At 35.4% G+C, this 27,855-nt stretch overlaps 1 protein-coding gene across 1 annotated transcript; it reads left to right on the plus strand.

Annotated features, from left to right (window-relative positions):
* Window positions 1–9,100: 9,100 nt before the first annotated feature.
* LOTGIDRAFT_162876 (hypothetical protein) lies at window positions 9,101–12,745 on the plus strand (the record flags this gene model as incomplete). Its single annotated transcript, XM_009058895.1, has 5 exons — window positions 9,101–9,176; window positions 11,606–11,646; window positions 11,901–11,903; window positions 12,224–12,303; window positions 12,628–12,745. 5 exons carry the CDS (start codon window positions 9,101–9,103, stop codon window positions 12,743–12,745), a joined length of 318 nt encoding a protein of 105 aa, XP_009057143.1.
* Window positions 12,746–27,855: the final 15,110 nt, after the last annotated feature.

Below are 27,855 nucleotides of genomic sequence, written 5' to 3' on the forward strand. Positions count from 1 at the left end.
CACTGTTCGGGTAAGCTTGGAGAGATAGTATGCTGGGGAAGTCTTAGACTTGATCCAGTTAGACTTTGGAGGTGATTGACTTTTAATATTGTTTTCAGGACACTTGACAAGACAAGGTCAGGGTGTTTTATTGATGGACCCACGTGGAATTCAGAATTATTTAACTCACACCTGTACAGTCATTATGTACGATATAATGTTATTAAAGAGCACCTGTTTGTATAGAGGTATAGAGTATATCAATGATTTACTATGATATACTCCTAGTTTAATATACCTAGAGTTAATATTGGCCCAGTTGAAACAATATATCAATAATCAATCACCTATCATTATCGATCTAAACATTCCATCACGACAGTCTACACCTGACAGGCAAATACTTCTCATACCAAATATGAAGGCCAGTGAAAAGCTTAAGGTTACCTATAAAATGGGTCCTCAAAATAGGTTACCTAGAAAATAAGTGCTAATGAAAGATTGCCGAGATGTTGAATTAACAGAGAAGGGTCCCTACGTATTAGATCATCTAGAAAATAGGTTCCCAGAAAAGGGTATCTGTAAAATAGGTTTCCAGAAAAGGGTGTCTGGAAAACTGGTTCTCATGATAGGGTAGAGAACGGTTCTCTGAAAATGGTAGTTCGAGAATGGACCATTCTCACTATCAAGTAGAATGGTAAAACCGAGTGCTGGTGATAATCATCACAATTGAAAAGACGTCCTTAAAATATGATTGAATGTGAGGTAAAAAAAACGTTTCACACAACCCTCCCCACATGCCACTTACTTAGTTTATGAGCATTTCTTACGTCATAGATAAGTATATTATTATTGTATATTGATTTAACTTGATATTGAGATGTTTAAAGTATGCTTTTACGTCAGTGTATATACGCATACTGCATATTTCCTTTAAAAAAATCATAAGGGCTAAGCTGAGTGTGTTTTATGGTAGAGGGTGTATTTTACTGGGGCTGGGAATGGGATGGGTCATCTCTAACAGTTGTACAGTTGTATTGCGGCTGTCGTAGTCAAGTTCATAAAGTTTATGCGTTCAGCAGACAGTACAGTAGGTTGTCACACTCTATATATAACCCTTGTTCAATTATTTACAGTTCGTTTCGTAACTTATCTCAGTAAACAATACCCTGTATGCTACAGACTACAGATTACATATTCCTCGGGAGTTCATTGTCCTTCATTGCACGATCATAAGATCATCAGCTACTGCAGTTAGGGGCAGAGGAGTAATACAAAAAACTCAAATCCATTGCCTCCCCTACCCGGTTGCGTTTCTATGAATCACAAGGCGGAGGGGGCCGAGTAAGCATTCGTCGGACCAGCACCCATGTGTCCGCCCATATTAACTCTGCTACTTCTACCTCAGTTAGCTAATTATCTTCCAACTTTGCCTACTTGTTCTATCTACCAGTGTTCTATTTACCAGTGTTCTATTTACCTGTGTGCCTGTGTTATATCTACCTGTGTTCTATCTACCAGTGTTCTATCTACCAGTGTTCTATCTATCTACCAGTGTTCTATCTACCAGTGTTCTATCTACCAGTGTTCAATCTACCTGTGTTCTGTTCTATCTACCTGTGTTCTATCTATTAGTGTTCTATCTACCAGTGTTCTATCTACCAGTGTTCAATCTACCTGTGTTCTGTCCTATCTACCAGTGTTCTATCTACCAGTGTTCTATCTACCAGTGTCCTATCTACCAGTGTTCTGTCCTATCTACCAGTGTTCTATCTACCAGTGTTCTATCTACCAGTGTTCTATCTACCAGTGTTCAATCTACCTGTGTTCTGTTCTATCTACCTGTGTTCTATCTACCTGTGTTCTATCTACCTGTGTTCTATCTACCAGTGTTCTATCTACCAGTGTTCTATCTACCTGTGTTGTGTTCTATCTACCTGTGTTCTGTTCTATCTACCAGTGTTCTATCTACCAGTAATATGTTCTCTCTACCAGTGTTCTATCTATCTACCTGTGTTCTATCTACCTGTGTTCTGTCTACCTGTGTTCTATCTACCTGTGTTCTGTTCTATCTACCTGTGTTCTGTTCTATCTACCTGTGTTCTATCTATCTACCTGTGTTCTGTTCTATGTACCTGTGTTCTGTTCTATGTACCTGTCGGTATTTACCAGAGATCAAAGATTAAATACATTGTTTTAACTTGTTGAGACTTTAGATCAATAAATAATAAAGTGATCGGTTATTGAAGTTCGATCAGATATCAACTGATAAATATTGGTACTTGACTTTATATACAATACATACTTCATATTGTATACCTCACTGTAATAAATTCTGTAAAGCTAGCCCGGGCAATATCAACCTAGATCCCTGAAATCAAATGTGAAATGTTGCCACCCCAGATAGATTTATTGACCCAGGACAGAAGATGAATGCAACCATCAGAGAGTATGGATAGGGAGTGAGGTCAACTGCAGAAAACAGGAAATAAAACATTCAGTTTATGTATTTTAATCAGATCTAATTAGATTTAATCAAGTTCCGAACCTTATTTCATTACTTCATTAAGTTTCAGAAAAATTAGTACATAATCCATCCATTTAGTTCTCATGTCGGTAGACCGGGCAAAGTATAATTCCATTCAAATATTCCAATTGTGTCTATTCAACACGAAAGATTTGAACCCATATTTAAAAACGAGACAAACTTCACGCTGGTCTACTTACAATATCTTTCAGATAAGAAAACATTAGCAAAACTTTCAGCATATCAAATTATCTAGATAGGTAAACAATTTAAATAATTTGAAAATTATTTAAAATCAAATCGAGTCTATTAGAGAAATAAGTCAATATATATCAATAAAGATATTAAAAATAACATAGTAACTATACAAAATACTAGACATCTACAGTGTATATCGTATGGCGGCGTCTTTGATATCTACTATATATGTAATAGCGGTACCTTTGATGTGAGAAATATAGGGTTGATATGGCCCGGTAAATTATCAATACCTGTCTATTTATTACAGAATTATCACTCCATAAAGAAATATAATTTGACATTCTTTATAAAGTATTTTCTAAGATATGAAAGATACTTCTGATTTTTATTTATATTTCAGGAAACGTCAGGGTTTAATTTATCTTTTTACAGGTTTTATAAAGCAGAGACAAGCTCAATCTAGCCTTTGATAGGGCACAAGACAGAGTAACATATACCCACACTGTAGTATATATATATTTTCGTACATAGTTTCCTGAATCAGCTCCTCAATCCTGAATGCGGCCAATGGAAAATTCTACTAATTTGCTAACTTAAACGAAATGGATTAAAAGTCCTATTTTTCTGTTCGATATCGGTCAAATGAGATGATATGGAGTTTTACGTCCTACTGCTTCTGATTATGATTACCTGGATGTCCTTAGGAAGGATATAATGAAGTCAATATACAAATATATACCAAGTCAATGACTTAAGTTGATATGATAATAAGCCCTGAAATAAACTAGACCTTACGTCCTATTGCTTCTGATTATGCTTACTAAAGCAGATGCCCGTGGGGAGGAGAGAAAGCACGGTGGGGCAAGATATAATTAAGTCGATATACAGCCATATTCTAAGTCAATGACGTAATTTAACATGATAATAAGCCCTGAAATTAACTGGAACTTACGTCCTATTGCTTCTGATTATGCTTTCGTTGGAAGGAGAGAAACACAGTGGGGTAAGATATAGATACGTCAACAGAAGTGTAAAAAAGTTAGTGACGTAAGTAAACATGATACTAGAGAGATATAAACCTTGATTTAACACTAGTTATTTTTATAGAGATATCAATTGTATTGATCTCAAATCAATCAATATACTGATCAATACAATAACCCGAGAATACCAGAGTTAGTCATCTGGAAGAATTGGTAATTATACTAGTTTAAGTCAGTACAGGGGTACTGTAACACTGTACTGTACATCTAGGTTCTTATGTAAACTATCTGTGAGGATGAAAACGGATTTATGCCAATAGGTTTGGCCATGGATCAGCTAATAGAAAGGATTCTTGTGAACCTAACTTATTATCCTTGTAAAAAATTGTTGTTTCTTTCTTTGGCTACATACTTCTGTGGTTGGGGTCGGATATTTTTACAAAGGTCTAAAATGATCCGAGAGACTGATATTCATTCGTCTTTAACCAATCTTGCCTATTTTCCTGACACCTCTACAAGGTACATGTCAATCTGTATAACATACTTCTATGCTGCAGTCAGTCATAAATAACCAACGCTAAAGACGCTTATTTATGACTAAACCAACCGATAAGCAATCTAGACCAACCGATAAACAGTTTATAATGACGACCATAAAACTTTGAAACAAGAGAAACTTTGTCGTTACACAGTCGGCTGATGATACTCTTTTCATCACCTCTAATAATCGTTAACTGCTACTACCGGTAGGTGGCGCAGTATAAAACATCAGGGCAGACAATAAAAACTACAATTAACGCCCACTTTCCCCGTCATAATCTCTCACTTTGTATCATAATGGGCATTTACCTACAACAACTCGTTACTTGTTTCACACTGGTGGTCATATTAAGCACCATAATATATAGGTTCGAATCACTTTAAGTATTGACATGAACAGTAGGACGTGAAACTTCCTTTCATTCTCGTGTCATGACGAAAACATCACGTCACGATTTATGACGTAACCACAACGTCACGTTTTGACGTAAACTATACTTTAAAATGTTTCCGTGTTGTACAAGGTGTTTTGAGAAATAATCCCCTGGAAGTGTTTGATTGAGTATTTAGGTAAATTCCCTACTGTGATTTTCTGTAAACCCTTTTAGTTTAGCTTGTAACCCCCACCAGCTTTCAAGGGGTGTAAGCTTTTAAATCTCTTTCTTCAGACCCTCGGGGCTATCACATATCTAATCCCTTTTGTTTTTGACCCCCTCCCCACTCTGAAATCATTTGAAGTTGATACTAAGTACGTGCGTGTTGTAACACTTGGAAGTGTGACTTTATGGTGATGAAATAACACAAGCCCGGAGCTAAATGCATCGCTAGGTGGCGCTACCATGCTGGGCGCCATTTTGAAAATATTGATAATCGTTAGAAACTACAAAGAAAAATCTCATTCGTTGTTGGTAGTAAAAATTTCTCAGATAACGGACTGCGATAATCCCAACAGGTTTTAAGAACTGGTGGTCCTGAAGTGGGGTGATGAAATTTGTTTCTCTGATTATTGCGATAAAGGGTAGTATATCACACAGTTGATTCTTAATGTTGTTGAAACCGACCCTTAGCCCTTATCAATAGATTATTATCAGGAAAAGTGCTGTGCTTTTGTATTTTGTGGTACCAAAAGGACGATATGATTGACAAAGGAAAGATTTTGTTGTTTAAGGGATTGAAAAGATGTGATAACGTCACTAATCGTTGAGGGGTTATGTGATACAAATATGTTTTGCGATTAGTGACTTTATCAAGCACTTATTTTTGTACAATTGCAGGAGACACAGACGTCTGACTGAAAATGGGAAGTGTGCAAAGTGTATCACTATATCAGTGTCCCCGATACACATAATTTATTTTAGAAAACATCTTTACAATGCTTTTCAGACATATGCTTAAACATCTTATGAAATGATTCTCCACCTTTGCAAACTTAATACGAGTTAGCCAATACTGCTGTCCTGTCAAAATTCCCCTGATTGTGCACTATATGGCAATCAGTAACCTTATTCTCCAAAACTGAACTTGAATGAAATCCAGATTTTAAGAAATTCACTAATTGTCTTGTAATCTTTCCAGAAGTAATAATCTATGAATAATCTTCATTAAAACATATTCTGTTTGAATTGATATAGTTTTCATGTTGAAATCCATAGTCTCTACTTGTGACCTAGGCCAGTGCTTCTATAGGAGAGTATCTTCTATAACTAATCTGATTGGATAATAAAACTTAATTTAAAATCGATTTTAGTGATTGACCAATCAGATGACTGGAACACTACAATCATCTAAAGTTAAGTTTTCAGGAATAAGGCCCCGGATATCTAAGACGAGAATACCAATACTGATGAACAGTTTCAAGAGAGGAATAGTAGAGCGTTTTACTCCATTAATTCATTTCCATTGCTCTTCTCGTCATTTTTTTTTTCGCCACTTTTTTTGCAAATAACAGTAATTGGTGTTGCTGATTTGTCTCATCTCAATTATAAATGAAATGAAATGAAATGAATGGAGTTTTACGTCCTACTTTTCTGCACCATGTTCCTCTCAATTATATATTGTTTTTACAACAGCTTTCACCTAATGACACCCATCATTTCGCATGCTCTATTTGGAATGACTGGGCAGAGAAGTTGGAAATTATCATAATTCTCATCATTTCATTCATTCATAAAGCATTTAAATCTCTCCTTAAAATATTCCTGAAGAATTCCTCCACATTCCAAAACCTTTCATCGGTAACATTTTCAATGGGTGTCAAAATTTAATGAGGTCTAATTTTAATGGAGCAGATACATCTCATTAATGTCGATAATTTACTAATGTCAGGTCTGTGTAAAATGGTGTCAGAAATTGTCTCGAACATTCAGTTCTCTATTAAGCGATTGAAATGGCCTAAATAATCGAGATTATGTCAGAAAGCCCCGCTGATGGATTACAGAGATGTCCTACTAGTTAATGAACCATGAAACTATCCAGATACAATTCACTGTCTGTTTCAACCCCGACACAAACCAGCCCTTGTTTCCTTCAAAACGGCACCTGTTAGAACCCAGTTGACCTTTAACACGAACAGGTCATGGGTCAAAACAACACTGCCATTGTCAGTGACGTAATAGGTCACGACCAGGGCGTGATTTCTGATCCTGTCGTTCGTCTAAGAATTGTTCGGACCTGACATCGCATCTTTTTCAAATATATCTCATAATCTTACCCTAAATAAACTCCCAAGCCAGATTTCGGTCCTCGGGGACATGAAACAGCTCGTGTTAAATAGAACAATACGACGTCATACAGTAAACAATGTCGTAACAATGACGTCATGACGTAACGCCAGCACGTGAATAATGCTCTCTATAATTAAAGGTGAATACAACAGACGAGATGAAGTGTCAAGCAGGAAGATGATCTCGAGGGAAAATCGCCATTATGATTTTACTATGTTTATTTCATAATTATCATGTCATGTGCTATGTTTGGAAACGCTCTGCGAACATTTTCTGCCATCTCAGACGTCACAAATAATTTCTGTTTGAGATCAGAATAACCTCGATATAAAATGACATTCTGAAAATAGTCAAGTCTGATTAAAGATTAGATACAATGAAATTACTGCCTGAAAAACCTCAATTCATTTTCAATTTCTATAAGTATTACATCGATTTTACAGAGAAAACATTTCTGGTTTAATTGGATAAGGAAAGTAATTCCAGCTTGCATACAGTTCCTACAATTAAAATCGTTTTCATGTACGAGTCATAAATTTCCGAACATAAACTTCTAAATGTCGTCAATAAATTACACAGAACATCAAAAGTTCGAACATGGCTATTTCCGATACAATGCATAAAGAATAATCTTATTAGAACATTAAAAAATTATTGAATGCTTGAACACGATTTAAAGGAGAATTACGTCAGATGAAGGATGGATAGTTAAGAAACTAAGAGATAAAACACGAAACAGTACAGCCATATCTATATTTTAATCGATGATTACAGGATTGTAAAGAGGTTTTCTAAAAGAAATATGTGTATAAGAGGCAAATGATAGCATCAATTTACACCTTATCAATTTTCAATCAGAAAATCATGCATAATATCAATATCAATAGAAGCTTTTACGACAGTGACGCCATAAAACGCTTTCTTTCAATGGAATTGCAAGAACCACAGACGTCCGATTGAAAACTGAAACGATGCAAATTAATGCTGTCACCAAAACACATAAAAAGTTTAGAAAAGAAAACCTCTTTATGACTCCTTAAATATTTGTTGCCTATAGATTAATATATTTTCGAATGATGTATTTTTCTGTGTATTTCCTGGCGTCATCTACAAGTAGGTTTAAAGTTTAGAACAATAAAACAAAATGCCGAAAGTTCAAATGATATAGTTTCATATCTTAGAATTGCAAAAAGTAAATAGATCATTATAAGTGTTTTAGATGCAATCTTCAAAATATTTCCGTTTAGTTATAGAGATAAGACGGGTTTCTACATATAATCTTGACTATTTAGTAGATGATGTTAAGCCCTTTTTAAAGATATAAGTGAATTATCAGCGGAAAATTTTCCGGGTACCTGACGAGATAAGGCATGTTTTAAAGGATTGATCCGATTTTTGACATTATTTCATGCAATAAACTAAATTAATACAAGGCTTGGGTTTAAATAACTTTGATAAAATGTTCAAAAATGGAGTTATTCGTTTTACTTACTGGGTAAAAGAATAACAACATAATGCAATGAGGTAATTTTTCAGGACAGTCTTAGCATAGGCTTCTTTTTTTTCAATTTCTAACTGTCCTGCCCAGTTTGTAACACATGGGCTTCATTTTATTGTCCGGACAACTAGACGCTTTGTCATATGAGCCCCACAGACGTGCATCATCCTAAACAAATTTCCCAAATTGCACATTGCATGGCGTTGTCCCTCCTCATTAGCAAAAGAGGTGCATGTAGGCCGTAAGACTCCATTTCATTTCAGATTTGCAGAGGTCGCTTAAAGAAGCATTATATTGAAACAGATGATCAAACTATGACCTACCTATTAAAAACAATAATGAAATCGAAATTATATCGAAATTACAGGCGCCTTATCAGTTGCACTTCTATTTTTTTTTTCAATTTACATAGTGAAAGAATAGTCCTCGCCCCCTGAAAATATTTTTGACTCCTGATCGGTCCCCTAAACTAATGGCTTCCTAGAGACGCCACAGCGCCTTATGTTTACAGTCCATCTTCCGGTTCCACCTGCAGGTGGTCTGTCTGTGGAAATGTCAGGAATTCTAGTTGCGATAATAAATATATCAATTCTACATATCTCCATCATGTTTCAATATCCACTTGTCATAAGTCACAATAAATTATAGGATGACCATATCATTCTTCCGTCAGGTTTCTGGTAATATTGGTGCCGTAAGTTCTAGTCTATTCGAGTTTACTCAAGGTAAAAACAATTCAGAAATGGGGCTTTCTATTTCTTCCACCTTTCAACTTTGTAACATTTTTAAGGCATTGGGGTAGTTGTTTTTTTTTTTAAAGGGTTTGAAAGTCGATACTGTCCCGACTCTTGGAGGCATTGACCTCCTTTTACCTCGAGTAGAAACTCACGGCAGCACCTAGCAGCAGACGACAAGCAAACTCGCTACTAACTGAGCTGATGTGATGTGACAGAAACATCTGATGCATAGTCGGTATTTCCGATAGTTGGTCTGTCAAATTTTGTTTATCATGTCCTATCTTCATTACCTCAAGTCGGTGCAATAAGAAGGACGTAAAACTCCATTCATTTCATTTTCTATCATATCGACTAACCATGGTGTGTCAGAATAACTCAGATGATAAACGTCTTAATTCTAATATTCCACGTCATATTCGAAATTTCTAGAATATCCCAGACGATATTTCTCACTGGCAGACGACATCATAACCGGAAGTAGACGATTGGGATGATTAATAGTCTTGTATTACATGCCTCATTTGTCATCGACTATTTCTTCAATCACCATAGTCTTGAGCCTTGAGTCTTCAAGTCTCATTAATTATATATGGGTGAAACAAAAAACTTGTCTGAATCACGATCCACTAGAGACATTTGTGGCCGTGACCCTTCCATGCTAGTCGTCTCTTGACAGGTGTCCGTTTTGACAGAAACACATTCCAGATGTAAGTGATATCGAGATTTACATTAGACTTGTTTATATCAGTCATAAATAGTTTACTAATTATATTATACTATTTAACGTCTTGATGATCGAGATAATGATGACGTGGTGTTATCATGACGTCAATTAAAACCAGACGTGAAGTCACGTGTATATATTCTTGTGATGAATGAATGACGTGTTATAAACGAACTAATGAGCGAGAATCAAGACACTCTTAATGAGATTTGACGGACAATTTACCAGGAATTTCACGGCTGGTAGGAACCCTGAAATTGATAGAATGGTCTACTTGTTTTCAACACCTCTTGGAGCAATGATACTGTAACTAGGAGACGTCATGAATTCTGATTCCATTGCGTGTCAATCATGACGTCATGGTGTAATTACCGTTATTTATCAATGTCACGAGAAGAAATAGTCCGGTATTTTGAGGTGGAAATGGTCTGCATGAAAGATATCGTCTGACTATTTCGGGAATTTATTCCCAAATTTTGCTTAAATGATCTGCTGTAACCTCCTCGCTGTACCCAGACAATTATCACATAAAATTCCATTTCTCTCTAATACTGACTGAAACCTCTGATATTTCTGTTTTATGTGTTTGTGTCCATAACAACCAAAACTTTATTTTTCACAAAACGATATTAAATAATAAAATTTTATTCCTGTAGATCGTATCGTATTCTCAGGTCTCTGGGTAATGAATTTGATGGAAACTTGACTTCGACAAAACATTCTTTTAATCTCCTTTAGGAGTGAGACCTACTGCCAGTGCCCTCGCGTTAATAGACCAAAGCAATTTTTTCAAAGAGCGGTATTAAATAATAAAATTTTATTCCTGTAGATCGTTTCGTATTCCCAGGTCTCTGGGTAATGAATTTGATGTAAACTTGGCTTCGACAAACCATTCTTTTAATCTCCTTTAGGAGTGAGACCTACTGCCAGTGCCCTCGCGTTATTAGACCAAAGCAATTTTTTTCAAAGAGCGGTATTAAATAATAAAATTTTATTCCTGTAGATTGTTGTACATCGTATTCCCAAGTCATGAAAAATTGGCTTTGACTTTCCATCTTCTTATGATATAAAATACCTCTGGGCCTTCCTATACGCTGTCCTTGCATTAATAGATCAGCGTATATTTTCAAAGAACGATATTAGATAATAAAATTTTAAGTCCTGTGATATCATCTATGTGAAGTAATTCCCAAAAGCGAGTTAAGAGAATACTTCTCTGGTTTTTTGTTGCATAATTAAAGATATTCTCTCTGAAAACAAATTTTTGTTTCAAAGATTAACCCAGTAAGTAATATTGCCTAATTTTTTATGCTTCAGTAATTTACTTTCTTTGGGTTAATAGACCAAAGCATTTTTTCAAAGCACGATATTAAATAAAATATTTTTGGTTCTATTGATCTGAAATTTATTGAAATCTTTGTGAAGTAATTCCCAAACTCTTAAACAGTTTTCTGTCCATGCTAGTTAAGGGAATATCATATTTTTATTGCATAATTAAAGATATCCTCTTTTGAAGTCTGATGATCTCGCTTGGGATCTGAGTTTTTACTTCAGTAATATTGCTTAAATTGTATGCTTCAGTAATCCCGAGTTAATCCAATCGTTAATTGTAAATTCTGTTTTATTAGTCAATACTGACTGACTCCCTGGTACAGTTAAAATAGTACCTGGGGTCTAATAACTCTTTTTATAGGTCGTAGAGATATTATTACAGTCTCTATTGCAACAAATGAAGTAAGTTGGATCGCAACCTCGATTCTACAAGGACAGTACGCAAGAATAAACTGATTCCTGTTATTTATTCACATGGAAGATGGTGCTGACCTGTGCAGTGGCTCAACTTAAGTGGCCCCCGGGGAATTTTATAGTTAACATGCTCTCCTGCAATCTGAGACCCTCTGTAAGTCAATTTTGTTTATGCTATTGGAAGATTTAAATATTTTCAGTCTGTAGTTAATGTTAATTACTTAGTTTGATTATAATTGTAGCCTGTAAGTGAAGAAATTAGATTTTATTTTCCTGTTGGGGTGAGGGCCTATTAAGGGTCCAGTTCCTAACCAGTCCCTATGGTAGTTTAGCCACTGAACTTGTGAAAGAAAATTGCATATTTTGAACGATATATATTCTTCAGAAAAAAAATTGGAATCGTCGTAACATGAAATCTCGTCTAATAACGTTAGTAACGAGATGAGAGTTTGAAATGTAAAGAATGTGTTGTTATAATAGATGTTAAATAATCCGTTTATAAACTACTTTCTAAATATATCAGGTTTAATTTGTTTTTACTTTATCTTTTTATATTCAATTACAGTCTTTATTGATCGCTAATCGAACTTCATTATTCAACTTTAATAATACATTCTACATGTTCTTGGCAACCAGGGTTGATAGGTGTGTTCCAGAGCTTGTATATTTTATGTATAGTGTTTTTGAATAAAGGATTGGGGCATTACATATTGAATGATAATGACCAATGGTATTAGCCTTAGCACACTCTCTCTTCCTTGACAGTTGAAAATCAAAAATAGATTATGTGACTGTCCCTTGATCACTTCAGTATCCAAGTCTGATGCAGAAAAAGTGTGAAAACACTACTTTTGAAATGAAAAAAGATTAGCCAAAAATGTCACACATTTCAATCGGGATTACCCCAAAAATGCAAAAACCACGCGGCGAAACTAAAGTCTAATTTTGGGGGTATTGAATATGTTTTAGGTCTACTTTAACGGTTAAGGGCTTGGGCGAACCGAACCGAAAGACATCAGGAAATCGGTATTTGAAATTCAAAATTCAGCCAAATTATCATTCTACACCCCACCCTCATCTCAATTGAGTTACACCCTACACCCCTTCAAGTATATGAAAAATGAAGTCATAACACGGACAAGAAGTGTCAGAAATGACCAGGGATAGTTGGTTTTAATTTCTCACAAAATAAATAAATTTCTTACTATCATTGTTTTAATATTTACTTTAAAATCCATTACTATACTATTGATATACATAAATATTAAACAAACAGTACTCTCGATTACACAGTCTTTATTTCTATAGACATTCAATGTTAAAACCGTCTGGACATTCTGACATGTGAGACCACCAACATTCTATCATGCTCGTGGTCATTTCGTGTGCTGACCAGACGTCTCGAGATGACCAGATTAAAGATTATTATGAAATTTGAGAAATGTTCAACTCATGTGATATTCTTGGTCAAATATTAACAAATATTTTAGAGTTCTTCCTGATGTCAGAATGTTCTGAACTGGATAAAAACTGAAAATGATTAAGAGCGAAGAAGGGTGTTTCGTGATTTGAAGCTTGCTCAAATTTGGCTAAAATTAAAGCATGATTTAGCAAATGTTAGAAACGAAACACCAGATTATAGGCTACGTGATTGTTAAACTGATATCAGAGCGTTTCGTGGTTACAGGGTTAATGAAAATTGGGTAAGCAAGAGGGTGGTCTGCCAATGTTACCTTTTACATAAAAACGGTGACAAGGACATCTCCCAAATAGTCAAGTATGAGCTGCCCTTTTCAATTGATTGTGGCATTCCTTTATATGCTAGAAATAGGAGCTGCTATTTTATAATGGTTTTGTGAAATTCTAAGGTTATTCTTGGGTCAAAGATGTCATCATTTATTCTTGCACGTTCATTACATGTTAAATGTTGTTTCACGTGCAAATACTACCTAATATTGACACGTTAAGCACCATGACGTCATACTTAACGACACTCCACCATATTAAAATAGTCGTAATCATCAGGACCGAAATCATAAAAGAAACACTATGACAAACGTACTGGACATTCGAGGCAGTTGTATTCATTATGTATAATAGCTGTGGATCCTCGAATGTTACAAGGGGAGACTCGGGACTATTAGTCCCCCAGGACTAGATTATTTTGGTAACAAGGAGATATGACATGATTCACCCCATCTGGCGAGGTTGAAGGGTCTCAATGTTGTCTAAATAAAATGATTGTAAGGACTGGTTGTATTATTTGTCCAATGTTTAATGATTGAAGGGTCTATAAAGGGTTTCTAGATGTGTTCTGTCAGTGATAAGAAGGACGGGGTAATCCGGTCCCTATTTTACACAATGAAACAAGAACTGAATGTAGCCTATTATTACTTAATATTGAAGTGTCATATCAAACAACGCTACCTTATTGAAAAGATGGCCAGGGTTCGATATGTCAACTGGTTTGGGAGTTTGATGGCTATTATGGTGAATGATATTTTTGGTTTTTGTGCCATTTTATCTAAATATCACCTGACTTTTGTATGTAGGACAGTCAACTAACATAGGGATGGGTTGAAACAAGTCCACCCCAGAAACAATTGCAGGAGAGCATTTTCCTGTAGGAGGGGCCCCAATCCATTTAAGTCCAATAGCCCGTTCTCATTAAGTTGAGCTACCGGTGTTTCCCCTAGGCGATTCTAGATGGCCCAAATATAACGGCCTAATTAACTAAAGTAATACAAGCAATGAACAATCAGGAACAATTTTAGACTATGCTGTTTTTTTTTACCACACTCGAAAAAAAGCATAAGTAACACTGAAGTGCAGAAGGTTCCTTCCTTGTACTAAAAATTTCCTTGTTTTTTAGATTCGCTGAACAAAGCTGTTATATTTTTAATACATTAACATTGTCATATGACAACAACTATTTCAAAAGTGGTTTATATTTGATATTCCTGTCACCTCAATTCTAGTATAAAAAATATTTCAGTAGAATAAAACGTGACCCATTTCAATCAATCAATAATCAATTCTAATCGAACCTTTGAAATATCGAACACCAATTACCCATATTCATTTCCTTTTTCTTTACAATTTTAAAGTAGGTCTTTAAAAACTGAATACGATCGATTCACGGATTATTTGAAGTAAAGAGTTCTGAAGTATGTCCATTAGCAAATCAATCGATCTTGTTATTGATCTGATTGAATATCGATTTGATTGAATATAGATCTTTACATGTATTGTCAATATACACTCCTACATGGTTAAAGTGTATTTAAAAACGTTTTTAAATTTCGAACTATAAAGAGATATTTTTTATATTAAGGGTTTTTGATAATTCAATTATGTTGACTACAATTGACGCAATGCACGAACCACTCGGGGCTCAAAACCCATTTATGTACATGAACTGTTAATTTCATAAAATGTCAATACGCATTATGTTAAAGAGGATTATAGGAAGTTCTCAAGCTTTTTTTGATGTTTCGTGGCTTTCAATGGAGTCTATTCCAATAGTGCAACTCGATGCTATCAGTGTCCCGAAACACATAAGAGATTGGGAAAACTTCGTTACAACTAGGCGAAGCAGACCATGCTAACACCTGATCGTTCTTCTCTTATGGAGTCCAATACTATACAAATTTTACTCTCGACTTGGCCATACTTTGAACTTTGAATCGAAAGTAAGCCTATATCATGCATAGAACCTCACTCACTACAGACAGGATGCGCTAGCAGATTGTTTGCTACAATGACAGTTTGCGTGGTCAGAATGGGACTAGAACATACCAAACTATAGTGACCAACTAGCTAGCAGATTGTATGACCCTAAATCATCGATACCAGTTATCCTTCTCAGCCACTACTTGCCAGACCCCAAACGCGGCCCTTCCCCCCTATAAACAGCATTCGCACCTTACTCTAAATCATCGATATCAGTTATCAATCTGATTAAGGTGATTTACGATGACGGCAGAACATTTATCGATGAATTGATACGCTAATCTCGTTAATCCACCCTAATCCCGGGTAATAATGAAATATTTGAATATCTATAGTCGGAATAACTGTAATGTCTCGTGTTACGTCAATGGGTTATTGCCCGGGCTCATTCGATCATATCGCCCTCTTTTGTATTTTCGGTCATCTCAAGTTTAAATCGAAGCTTTGTTGTTCTGCTCCATATGTTCCGTTTTAAATGCCCCCCAAAAAGAACGTTTATTGGTTGTAGGGTAAGGTTTGCTTACTCACAGTTCAACTAGCTAGCATATTGTGCTAAATTTATGATAGTTTTGTTGTTGTCCCATGGAACTAGGGTATAAAAACTATCGTATCCAATTAGCTAGCAGATTGATTGGTACAATGTGGTTATAATGAGACTAGAACATACCAAACTATCGTGTCTAACTAGCTAGTAGATTGTTTGGTACAATGACAGTTTTCTGTTGTTAAAATGAGACTAGAGTATACCAAACTATCGTGTCTAACTAGCTAGTAGATTGTTTGGTACAATGACAGTTTTCTGTGGTCAGAATGAGACTAGAACATACCAAACTATCGTGTCTAACTAGCTAGTAGATTGTTTGGTACAATGACAGTTTCCTGTGGTTATAATGGGACTAGAGCAAACCACACTATCGTGTCTAACTAGCTAGTAGATTGTTTGGTACAATGGCAGTTTTCTGTGGTTATAATGGGACTAGAGCAAACCACACTATCGTGTCTAACTAGCTAGTAGATTGTTTGGTACAATGGCAGTTTTCTGTAGTCAGAATGAGACTACAGAATACCAAACTATCATGTCTAACTAGCTAGTAGATTGCTTGATACAATGACAGTATTCTGTGGTCAGAATGGGACTAGATCAGATAGTGACTAAAACATACCAAACTGTTGCGTGTTACTTAAAGCAGGTAGCTTTGCAAAATATCATCTGCCTATGGTCTGACGAACAAGCCATGCATATCAACTCTGAATCATACAAATAGTTTCTAGTATCCAAGTTCTGCGTCACATTGTAGCACTTATTGTGCTTATAAATGAATATATGTCATTAAGGTCCACAGTTATGTCAATAATTCCTAAATAGGTCAATAGGGGTCAAATCAGGGTTTTATGTAGGTCAATAAAGATGTCAATCAAAACCAATAAATCACGAGATTTTTATCTATATTATATTTATCTTTATCGTTCAATAAATACGTATATATAAATAAAACGAAATGGATTTCTACCCCTTCCCCCATTTTTTTGATTTTAGGGGTGGGGCTTTCAAAATTTTAACAGGACTATTATTAACTCCTTTTTTACAGAAAACTGATAACTCGGCATCTTTATCAGAGACTTCACATAGCTAGAAATATTTTACTGGTTCCTGAATTCATCAATTCAGTATCCCATAGACAAAGAGAGAGTCAAATCTCCCCATCCCCCTTTTTTCAGCCTATGTGGATAATAATGTTGAATCAGCAACCCTTTCATAGAGGCTATATTTTGAATATATTAACTACCGGTATTCAATAAGTACTATATAATGATTTCTTCATTCTTATACAAGATAGTTTTTAATATAATATGTCGAAGTATTTTTACATCGCTTATAAAGACATTTTGAATATATTACGTATTCAAAAAGTACTTTCCTTGTCTCGATTCTCCGGGAATACCGGACTTGCGACAGTTATATTATAAATATTAGAGCATGAATATTCATGGTCTGTTGTTACAATGTATTACTACCTACTAAAATACTATTTATCTTGACGTCCGTAAAGAAATAGTACATTGCATACCGAAGACAGTTACAAATCATTTCTATCTTGTGATAGGGGATAGTGAAGGGCATAAACTAAAATGTCAATATTTACGTGCGCTTGTACACCTTCACGTTTACGACAATTAGGTTGCTATTAAGCGATAACAATGTAGCAAAACGGAAAGAACATAGACTGGAATCCGGAGCGTATATAGAGGTTATCCTGTGCTACGAGTTGATATGGTCTTTATGCCATCAGTACGAGTGAAAATATCACAAGCACGAGTGGAATAAAGACCATATCCATAACCTCTTTACTCGGTCAACTAAGTTGAAAATTGAAATAAATAATTCTTAACCCCGCATCGTACATCATTCCAGATAATATCACAGATCTGAAAACTTCTGTTTGGTTTAATGGTATTAGTCCTCTGTATCAATATAGGCTTAAAGCTTTATATGTATCGGGGTTCCTGAGAGTAGCAATTTTTCAGTCTGTGGCTCTTGCAATTCCACTAAAACCAAGCGTTTGATGACGCCTTTAAGTCATAGTATACTCATATATGACCATTTTAATACTAACAGGAACCACAGTCGACAGACATGTAAAAATGGAATGATGCAAATAAGTGGCCAAAAAATGTCCCCAATACACATAAAAACCTCCACAAATTCATGGAATGGATCGAATATGTGTTCACCCAATAGTAGTGTGTATACAGCTTTATTTTTCATTAACTATTATCAAATCGAGCTCTCATCAAAATCACGTTTTTTTTCACAATGATACAACTAAATATATATTACCATAGTTGAATATCAAGACTTGTATTCACTGTAACATTTCATAACTAGACTTTATAAACGACCTTTATCATTCCAATTTTCATATACAAAATTCATTAATTACTTAGATCATAAAACGAGGAATTTGACGAGCCAGTGACACGTGTTCGTCCCCGGATACATTGCATAAGATTATTATGATGTCATGGCTAAAATCGCGTTAGATGTATCTTCCTTCATTCGAAAATTTTCCAGGAGGAAGGAGACTCTAAAATCCGAAGGGTAGCCGAAGTGCTTGGGAGCCAACGTCAACCCCCCCCCCCCCCCCCCTTTCGGCAATAAAATCCTGGCTATGCCATTGTAACCCCAACATAACACCCGCTCAAAATCCACTCCTAGAATTTGGCTTGAAATCAGACAAAGCAATGTCGGGCAAAATAGCAAAGGTATTCAAAATGTATGTCACGTATTTTGATGAATGAGTTAAATGTATTTTAGATGAGTCGCCGGGTCAGTCATTAGGATTAAGGGGGTCGGTAATGATTACCATATATAAAAACAGATATATAGTTCATAGTGTATTAAAGATCGATAATTTATTCTGTAAAATATCTTGTCCTCTTTCACACGATTAGTGTACAGAAGAAATTGGAAAAAAAGGAAAAAAATGTTTTAAATTGATTTTTTTTAAATATATTTTATGAAAGTCAACACAAACAAAATATTCAACGTCCCAGAAAATCTACCTGGAGCTAGCGAGAAAATCAGCCTTATTCAAATAACCTATGAGAAATTGTTTTGCCTAAGATGAAGATACTCAAAGCATAGACATGCAACATATCTACTTAAACCTGGTGTAAGACGAATGCTGTGCAACGACATTTGAATCGAATTAAAGAATCTTCAACAGTTCAAAGGTCATTATAACAACGCTATCACGTCAGATCTTTCAAAATATATTTCAGGTTGTTCCAAATATATGATATGATGGCGGCAAATTGTATGTGTAAAGAACCGTTACAGTTTACAGCAGACACAAGACAGTTTACAGCAGACACAAGACAGTTTACAGCAGACACAAGACAGTTTTACAATCTTAGATCTAGAACTCCTGTTTTTGATACCAAAACCATTGATGATGACACTTAAAGAGCAATATCACCTCAACAAGATTCCGGGTGTGTTGGAACTCTTCAGACAAAAGACAGCATTTTTTCTGGTGCTAAAGGCAGAATAGATGATTGGGAAATAAAGTACAGTATTACTTGGTATTCAATTGAAGCGGGAAAAAAAATCATCGCTTCATCTAGGTGCAGGTCGACAAAGTAATGAATGATTTTGCCAAGGAAGACCACTAGACATCGCGTAGAAGCATTCCAGTACTTTGGTCAATCCTTGAAGGATAATGCAGAATTTCAAGGGCTTATATCTGAACCTACCAAATAACAAATAAACCCTGGCTGGATCTAGCTACCTGCTTTACTCCAATGGTCGTTGTAAACATTAAGACGACTTTGGACTGTTCAGAGTTATTTAGTCTGCGCCTTTTAATCTGTTTTAAGATCTTTCACACATGATTAATATTAACTCCGCGTAAAGAAAGAGAAGTTAAACATTTCTTAGTATGATCATAGTACATGTATTTCTATGATGAATTTTAAAAATCAATAAAAGAGTTCGATTTATTGTAATCATTTCACTCTTTCTTTTCATATAGCAATAGATTATTATTACAAACTAAATAGAGAACTTTCTATCACCTTGAACTGTATACGTTCCCACTCGATGAATTGGGGTAACGCGTATTCATAAGATACGTGGCTGAACTTTCATGTGATCAAACCGAAACCTACTCAAAAGAAAGACTCCCTCAATTTGCAGTGAATCAGTGAGCTAGGCTATTGTTGAATCAGTTATGAACAGTTTTCATGTGATCAAATCTCTAAGACAGTGTAGCACATGACAAGTACTGTCCCCCACGGGACAGAAAAAATAAAAATCTATTCTACTTTCACTGCCAAAATTGCGTTTAAATGCATTCTTCGGCTTCCTAGATTAGAACATTTTCACAGCCCTGACCCCCCACCGTGACTAGTACCAACTGAAATCGAAAAATGGGAGCCGAGGTGCTCAGAGAAGGCATAATAGAAAAAGTTAGTAAAATTCTTAGTTTGAGATATTTTTGAAAGAATTTTCGTATATTTCTAGTACTTCTGAAGACTTTTAACATATTTTCAAGACTAAAATCAACTCACTTGTACCTGTAAGGACTTGTTACCATATATATAAAGCCTTCTTGAGTTTCAGATTGCCCAAGAATTTGTTCAGATCGTCAAAAATATCGGTAGAAAGTCTTTGATAGAATCTCTGCAACCACTAACGGTTTCAACCAACTAACTAAAGTGGTGCTTTTCGTTAAATTATTCAAAGACACCCTTGTTAGATTAAGTCTTCAAATGGCATTTAGCAATTATTAGTACGATATATAGAATTATTTTTATCATTCCTGATCTGAGGACGACGAGGGAAACATTTCGAAACGTTGCATACAATTTTAACCACTGATTGTTCTTCCATAAAGTTGTTTCTATATAACCGTGTTAGATGTTAATAGTAACTATATTATAACCATGCCACATACTTAGATGAGCTTTTGTATTTCAGTGAATGAAATTTACAACTTGAAACATGACCTTTACCTTGACCTTAGTGGGAGAGGGAAGAAGGAAGGATTATTATGATAATCCGATAATCCTTAAATCGTATTAATCATAGTCCATATAGAATGTTGAGTATGATAACCATGATCGACATTTTGGGAATTTTTGGCACCGATATTCAGAAATGATGTTACCGAAGTTATTGTTATATAACGTCATGATATTCACCGTGCTTTCTCAAATAAATTCGATTCAAATACAGATTTCGTATTCTATTTTTTAGCAAGAATTGTAATATTTCGTGCTCCAGAGTTGTCAGAAACTGAAACCACCCAATTTACCACCCCATTCGAACCACAGAGAAGAGAAAAACGTCAACCTCAAGACCAATGCTTGTTATATTTTTCAAGCAAGAATTGTATTGCGATCGTTCGTGGTCGGAAACTGCAATCATCCCCCCATCCCTTCATCCGAATGACTGACAAGGGAGAAACGTCTAAGTCAACCCAAAAAACCATGTAAAAACTGCATATTGAACTCCCATGATTCGCCATTGTCTTGAGTTGGTTTTTCATGCATTTGAAGGCCCAAATTTCGACTGTGGGCTGTGAACACTATTACTGATTGGCTATGTTAAAAACATTCCCGTTTCTGGATAAAGTACGATTGGTCTAACGGATGGTGATTCTGTCCCTTTAAGAAATAACAACCAATATCCTGATTATTTTTGGGTTAATTTTGATTTTGATTATTGTTGTTTTCTGTAGAAACCGTCTTGATGTCTATCTCTCGACCCTTGGCAATCTTTGATCTTTAATATTACATCTTTCTCGCCATTTTTACAAACATAATATATCTATTATTATCACTTTTGTTATGGATTCAAAATATGTAATAGAAGTTGTTTATGTATAATGTAATATGTTATGTTGTTATCACTGTTGTTTTGTTTTGTTTTGTTTTGGATATATTGTAACCAATATATATCATGATTAATACAATATGTTATATAAGTAACTGGGATATGTTAACAGTTGTTTTGGATTCATTATAAACAATATACAATGTTTGTATTACATGTTGTGTAAGGAACTTGTATTTACTTTTATTTTGGTTTTTAATCTTTATAACATTTGGATTACGAAGAAGTCAAATCCACGAGCGATTATGTTAAAGGGACAGATGTGCCATTTCTGGGGTTGATTTTAGTCCTGAATATATGTAAATAGTCTTCAGAACTACTAGAAGTGAAAATCACATAATTCCTTTACCAATACTTCAAACTAGAAATTTTACTCACCATTTCTATATGTCTTTTCTATATATCACAGAGTATCTTAAATTGACTAGTTGTCATTTTAACATTCAATCGCTAATAATTCTGGATACACATGGATTTGAAGGCTCAAACTTTGATGGTGAGCTGTGAACACTATTACTGATTAACTCAGCTAAAAAATTCTCGTTTCTGAGACTAAAGTATGATTGGTTAAATAAATGTTTACAATAAATCAGACCCGCATTGGTGGATCAGAATTTGAATGGATCTCAGAATGCTTGTATGTTTATTTTTCATCCGAACCAGGTAATTTTGGCATTCTAAAAAACAGAATATTCGAAATTAGGGTAATAATAGTTTGCCAGTTTTATCACACGTGATCTTGTAACAGTTAGCGATGTTGGTCATTAGAAATGAGATATTTGTACCGTTACAGTACCGGTCACTCCAATTAAAATTTACCGTTAATTCTCTTCTGATTCGTTATTAATCAAACCGATGTCTTTTTGAAGTTTCGACTTTGGTCATTTAAAATCGTTTGATTCTATCCGTTATTATCGTTCTACAATAAATTGGTAAATCTGAAACATTGTCGGCGAGTTGTGAATACATTATTATCTAAATCGTCGTTATTTAATAACAGATACGACTCGGATCACCGTGTAATAGTGAACCGATTATTGCTACTAAACAAATTACTATTGTGCCTACTGTGTAATGGTGACTCTAATCTTCTGATGATTGATAAACACAAAGTGAGGAAAATTCGGTAATTGATAAATTCCCTTTGATGTGCCATCATTGTATTGACCAACAGTAAACAAAAACATAACAGCAATAAATTTGATAAAGGCAAGATGAAAGGTTTAGCATTCCGATGTAGAATGATATATCGTAATTTTATTTCATTTTAAAATAACAGATTCTGTTAACACTGGTGTGGTTTGTTTTGTTTATAGATTATCAGTCAATCGAGATCAAACCCAACAGTCCGCATCATTCATCAAATCTGGTTTAGCAGCTTATGAAAGGAGGCTAGGTTTTGGAGGGGTCGGATGGACCTATGAGCTGACTCCAATATATGGTTCTGGTTTAAAAAATCACCAAGCTAAGAAAAAACAAATTTATTTTCCAGATATCTTTCAAATTTCAAAAGTTCAAAAAACCTCACATGTCTGATTGAAAATATCAAGGTGCAATTTGATATCAGTGTCTCCGATACTCATAAAATATTCAGAGAACCTCTTTACAATCCTTTTAATATACACCTAGGCACTTTGAGCTCTGACAACCCTGCATCTTCTTGACCACCTTTAACTTTCAGACGTTTCGATTGTAATCGATTGTCAGTTCACAAATCGATTCACAGTAATATAAATGGTTTAAAGAGATATTGATTGCTGTTGAGGTTTTTATTCTAATTAGACAACTGACTCTACAAATTAGTTAACTTAAAAACGATTGAAGTCATTGTGTAAGTAAAATGTTAAAAACTTAACTTCTCGTCATCTCCTTGAAGATTTTAAATCAGGTAAAAATGAGCCGAAATTGATAAAACCCTGACATCTGCAGGTTTAAGGGGTTAAATTATTACAATCCCATTGTCTGAAGATGCTGAAAGAGATATTAAAGACGATGTAATGAGATATTAAGGGTAGGGTATGATGTAATATTTGGGGGTTTGAAGAGATCCCCAATCTGTCCCTTTTCTACCCTTCCCCTTCACTCATTAACTTAATGATAATTAGATTTAGTTTACCTGTAAACATCAAAGACACCGCAAGGTAAAAGATGAAGATGATGACAATGAAATTGATGTAAGACATGTCCCCACCCCCGGGCACTACCCCTGATGAACAATGATCTATTTAGTCTGTAATGAAGCCGAGACAAATGACCCGAATGGTCCATTTCTAAAATTAATTATTTCTTACGTCAGAGTTACAAAATATATAAGTCTGAAATGAATATTGAATATATTATATAGAGAATTAAAATTGGTAATGGAAGGAGATGATGTGAGCTATTTGATTTTCGAAAGATTTATACGAAATATTTATCAAACCATCTGAATTTGTATTGTAGATCATTGAATTTTCTAAATTTGTCTAAATTTCCAAAAATTATGAAGGATCCAATAAGGGATTTGAGATAGAAATTTGATATAGATTCATCTCTAGACACTACACTGTGGAAAGTATAGTATAGTATTCTATAAATGCTATCATAGGGGTGTTGGATGCAAAACTTGAGGAGAATCTAGATTCAATAGGGGATTGTGATTGTCACTTGATAATTTTCACCTTCACCAAATTTTCTATTTCTTTGCATGTATATTATATCATAGCATTATTGGATTCAAAAATTATGTTGAAAATCGAAAGAGGTGACACTGTTTTAATCGTCTTTATACAGCACACACAGCAAAAATATGATTTAAAACTCTTTTTGAATCTAACCAATGGCATAGACATGTACTATGCCAGAAAATACATTTTAAGATTTTATTCAAACAGCCGAAATGAAAACAGATAAAAAGACAATTTTTTTCTTCAACACGCTGTGAGCCTCTTGCTTGACCAACTTCACGATGTGACGGAAGTGAATAAACCTGATTCAATCTGTAATTAAAATTTCAATAAAAGGAGTAGAAATTCTTTAAAATCATAAAAATAAAAGATGAAGTTTTAACGGCAAAGTTGAAATGTTATTTTACTGTTAAAATCACCCTCATTAAAATTTAAACAATGTTAAAGTTTTAACGTTATCTGTATCAGGGCAGGTGAAGTGTTATACCAGCGGGCACCTGCTTCGGACAGGTCAAAATATTGTTCACCGATGGTCAATCGGGTCCCTTTATTTCGGCCAGTTCGAAGATAAATGACCATTCATTTAATTCATTGCATCTGATCATTTTTCATTCCTTTATCCTTTTACCGCCCTTTTTTGTGACGTCATATTGTCGTCCATTGTTAGGATTGTTCGCACGAGCTCCTCCCGACACCAAACGATCTTCAAGTCTGACCGGTTTTTGTCGGAAATGACGTAACGATCGTGAGCGGTCAGCAGACGGATTAGAAGATTTGGTGATTGAATTCTAATCGGCTGCTATCAATAAAAACATAGCGTTTTGATATGGCTTTGATGCAAGCAGACGTGAATAAAACGAGAGTTTAATGACGTGACGTCTGGTCGAATATAGGGAGGATTGAAAACGAGACAGGTGAATTTCCGTTTTGAACAAACCCCTTCACATCTTGGTACTATAGTTCAAATGTTAAATAACCCGAAGATTTACAACCAGTGATTATGACAACCAATAATTTCAGTCATCAGTAAATGAAATGAAATGAATGGAGTTTTACGTCCTACTATTGTGAATATTTTCAGTAAACCACCCGCACAGTTTATTTTATATATTCTCTACCTTTGGTAAATAAAATGATATACAATATACAGAGATGTTTGTTTATAATACAATCAACATGATTTACTTTACTTTTGATATTTCAACATCCAATCAATTTGATACCCCCATTGTGCCAGCTGGCGATCTGTAAGAGCGCCACAGATCGCCATATAGAGCACCATGATCGCCAGAGGCCCTACCAGATCTCTAGTGGATCTCCAAGGTCGTCGTCGGTCTACTCCCCTGCACAAAAGATTCTTGGCGCTCAGTCTAGAACGCTATCATATTGCTACTCGGTCTCTTAATCGCTATCGGAGCGCTGCTATAGCCAAGATCGTAACTGAAGCGCTATCGGATCGCCTAAGAGCGCCACCGTTCTTCACGAAAGCAAGTTTCCCGATCCTAAGCGGTTCGTTGCGATCTGATAGCGATTCTTGGAGATACTGTGGTCTACTCCTCTGCTCCCATGCGTTAAACTGATGAGCGTGATATAGAACGCCACAGGTTTTTTTTATATAGGATCTCGCCTTTATCGGGTAATGGATTTCCAAATGTCCACCCAAAGAGATCGCCAATGAAGTGAAAAAACTGATCATGCGAGGTCTCAACATTTTTGGGGAATTGGGTGGCGACCAAGGACCATGGAGTCGCTATCGGATCTTATAGAACGTTACTGGAACGCCATCGGAGCGTTATCGCATCGTAATCTGATCGTAAGTATTCTTATGTCGCCCGTCCTGAGGAAATCTTCTTCGAACGTGTAGATGGGCACTTAGTGGAATGGTGGTAAGATATCTGTTAACCTTCAAAATTAATGTCCATTTTGCCTTTATGCCGTCAAATTTACAATTGTAACCACGTTTGATCACCAAATATAATCCTTTATTCCGAGATAGATAGCAAAAAATGCCGATTCATCATGTTGCCTATTGCAATCAAATTATCCTCATTTTTAATTTCCCTCAAAATATCAACCCAATCTAGCTGACATGTCAAATCATAAAAGAAAGAAATCAAGCAATGAAAGTGTTGTCCGGTGACTTCCGGTGTTAGTATTTCTCAGGCGAGAAAAGTTAACAGTCTGAAAACGAGGGGCATCCCGTAGCTAGACTAATTAGCATAAACCTATTACCATAATTAGAACATAATGATAAACATAGTGACGTCACTGTTTGGGTGATCTGTGACACGCATATCGTGACGTTGTTATCTTGATGACGTGCATAACGAGAACTGATTACGTCATAATAGAGATAGAGAAGTGTGATATGTAGGTATTAACTATTATGACCAGATTGAAGAAATATGTTCAGTTGATTAAGTGAGGTGTAACATTTCAATGAGAGAGAGAAGGGGGGGGGGGGGGGGGGTAATGATACAAGAGTACTTGAGTGAGTAAACGGTGCATATATTACAAAGGATCAACTTTCAAAGACAACTCGGACCACTTTTTTCAAAACTAGCACCAAAATAAACTAACAAGGAGGTCGAAATTGATGTCATTTTACAGTCAATTGAGGTCTGACTGTTTCAGCTGACAATCTCTGACGTGTCACTGTGACCTCATGATGCTACAATTATTGTTGTTTGATTTAAAACTGTTAAAAGTTAATTACATTGAATTAGGTCGTTTGATCATCACGTTTTACAACTATCTTAAATTATCTACCATCTCTTGTAGGGAAAATTATCTTCAATAACACACCCAGATGACAGTTGATAATACACAGATACCCGTAGAGTCGTGTAGTTTTATCACATAATTTATATCCAATTTGGTCAGTTTTCAGACTGTATTCTTTCTATCACGTGCACTCTGGACCATGATCATCACAGCACGTGCAAGCTGGACACTGACAGACACAGCACGTGATGTAAAGTCAATAAAAATAGACATGTTACATAATTCAACAAAAAACAACCGATAGTATTGTTGATGTCAGAATGTTTAACCTGCAGACATAGAAGGTGGTTTATAGCTGACATCTCGGTGGGTGTCTGTGTGTTGAAGTTGGACGGAGGGGGGGATGGGGGGGGGGGGCGTTACATTCATTGATATGCCTGAGAAAATCAGCGGGCTAAAAAACCAACAACGATTCAATTCAAACCATGTAGTGCAATTTGTTGTATCGTTGTCGTAGTGTAGGATTGCTTCTCTGCACATTTCAATTTTCCATTGGACGTCATCTGTCATGTAAGAAAAGTTTTTATATATGTATCGGGGATTTTATTATTTGCAATATAACGATTTCCCCTACGATATTCCAATCTAGGATTAGTGGGGTTTGTATGGAGGGTA

Source organism: Lottia gigantea, assembly GCF_000327385.1.
Source record: "Lottia gigantea unplaced genomic scaffold LOTGIsca_36, whole genome shotgun sequence".
Classification (NCBI taxonomy): Eukaryota; Metazoa; Mollusca; class Gastropoda; family Lottiidae; genus Lottia; species Lottia gigantea.